At 37.8% G+C, this 2,402-nt stretch overlaps 1 protein-coding gene across 5 annotated transcripts in view; it reads left to right on the top strand.

Annotated features, from left to right (window-relative positions):
* The window catches only part of LOC106518581 (MAM domain-containing glycosylphosphatidylinositol anchor protein 2), a 284,155-nt gene that overhangs the window by 118,810 nt on the left and 162,943 nt on the right, over positions 1-2,402 (top strand). For all 5 annotated transcript variants that reach the window (XM_014009931.1, XM_014009933.1, XM_014009930.1 and 2 more), the window contains exon 3: positions 1,324-1,498. In XM_014009931.1, coding sequence (XP_013865385.1) covers positions 1,324-1,498 — 175 coding nt within the window. The remainder of the gene's footprint in view (positions 1-1,323; positions 1,499-2,402) is intronic.

Here is a 2,402-nt window from a genome sequence, read left to right as displayed (position 1 = left end):
CATTACAACTGGCCCTTCAAGGACCACCATAACTCTCATGTGGCCCTCGGTGAAAATGAGTTTGACACCTCTGCCCTAAAGCTTAAAATTAGAAAAAAAATAAATATATTTTTTGGCCTCTGACCCTTTATGTTCTTCCTTCCCCATCTGACTGAAATATAAGCAAAGTTTAAATTGTCATAACCTAAGGCTGGAGCTGCCGTGGTTAAGCCCCCCCCCCCCTTCCCCCCCCACCGGAGCTGGAGCGACGTAGAAGCAATATTTCTGTGATAGCACCCAATCCCCATCCTTGCATGTGATGATATCCTGTCCCATCCGATGCTATCTCTGTAAAATGGGATGTTATCAGCATCCAAGATGATGCTATCACCATACAGAGTGGAGATATTGGATTTAAATTCATAACCTCCCCTGCCTAGATGGAAAAATGTGAGGCTCTGCAGCTAAAGCCAGTCCATCTGTGGTTTACTCAGGACTGAACTGAGCTTTCTACTTCTTGGTCCTAGCCATGTCTCCCTCCCATCCTCCCCACAGGCCCGAGTCATCACAGTACCTGCTCATGCTGTATGCTTTAATGAGAACAGGAAAGGGAGATGATTGAGAGTCAATTAMAGCCTCATGTTAGAGAGTAACACTATTTCACCTTTCATTACACTTCAACGCCATGGGCTAACTGGGTCTCATCAGTTAGTGAAAGGTCCTCGTGTTGACGGGGCGTCAGTCCTGTGTGAAACAGATGACAGAGGAGAGAAGTAACAGGAGGATCTTTTTACCTGTCAAATCAATGCTTGGCATGGTGTCACAAAAGAGAACAGTTTTATTTTGCAGTGTGTGCCATTATACCAAGATGTTACACAAAAAAACCCTGTACTTGAATCTTCTTTGAAATGTACTATATCCAAAACCCTATAAATATCTTTATTTTACTGATCTAAATAAATGTTTTGTCTAAACTTAAACAACCACTTTAGGAGTAATCCTAGACACCYGGACTGTTACAGTTGTATCATGTCGGTAGAAGAAGAATTATAGGCCTGCAGTAGAGAATCCTCCTTCCTGGTCAATATTTGCCTTTTGGTTGGAATTCTTTTCTATGTAGCAGTTAATTCAAAGTGAACACAATGGAAATGTTAAACCAAGTTCTTAGTATTTGTAGTTATTTAAGTCTTTAATTGTTCCTATTTGTTCATCTATAATGGTTTCATTCTTAAAGCCATGTTTGTCTTTGTGTTACATTGCTCCACCTCTGAAATTGAAGGTGAGCTGGAAGTCTAAATATGTTGTTATTGCAGCTCTWATTTATTTATTTTTTTCTTTCCTCAGATTCGATGGACGAAGACAGCTGGCAGTGTTTCAGATCGCTTCCAAGACTCCAGTGTGTTCAATGAGACGTTGGTCATTGCAAAGATCCTGAGGAACCAGGGTGGGCGCTACTACTGCAAGGCTGAGAATGGCCTCGGTTCTCCAGCCATCAAATCCATCAGGGTGGATGTCTACTGTAAGTGTGCTTCCTTCTACGGGCATGTAGAGATGTGRAGCTAAGCTTTGTTTTTATTTTTTTTAGTTCACTGGGCTTTGCTTAAACTTGGTGCGACAAATTTACTGTGCTAAACAGCTTTGAGACACAACTAATAAAAGCTGCACCCATGACATTCTGCTGCCTAAATCCTAAAATCCTAACACACATGCCAACAAGACCAAGTCTGAAATTTATTCATTTCAGCAGCCACTGATGATGTTCTGATTAAAGTGCTAAATATTAGTACTCTTGTTGTCTTTTATTTAAATGTCAGTTTTTGACCACAACTGATAGACAAACATTTTGGCATGTCAATGTGCATTTTTGAAATAAATAATATTTTAAATAATAAAATAAAGACTGAGATTTTGTAAAGACCTCTTGGCTTGCCGTATAAGCCCCAGTCAATAACAGTCACTAAAAAGATGCACCAAAAATTCTACAAGTACAAAAAAATATTGGCAATATTGCAAATATAATTTATATTTCCCTATGATTTCTGTGATGCAGAAAATGTGGACAGAATTGCAAAATTMAATGAACAAATCCAGTATAAAATGGAGAATGTCACTGATCGCTCCTTTGGGTGAGTTTCTGAGGTATACTGTGTATGTTTCTTTATGAGATTTTTTTATTTAAGTTCAACTCAAGCATTTTTATTTTACAAAAGGATAACTTTTATATGTGGTTTACACAAAAATGTTTTTGTTCTTAAAAAAATGAGCGCCAGATAAATACTTTTAAATACCTCACAAAAACATTTGCCGCTAATGTTTTGCTGAACCACAATTTGTGAAAGGAAAAAAAAGCCAATAAATTTAGAATTTTGTGGCTATTCATTTGTTAAATTATTTTTGTCACTTTATAATTACATAATGTTTTG

This window comes from Austrofundulus limnaeus, unplaced genomic scaffold (assembly GCF_001266775.1).
Source record: "Austrofundulus limnaeus strain Quisiro unplaced genomic scaffold, Austrofundulus_limnaeus-1.0 Scaffold63, whole genome shotgun sequence".
NCBI classification, from domain to species: Eukaryota; Metazoa; Chordata; class Actinopteri; order Cyprinodontiformes; family Rivulidae; genus Austrofundulus; species Austrofundulus limnaeus.
Note: the sequence above shows the minus strand (reverse complement) of the source record. Positions and strands in the feature narration are given on the sequence as shown.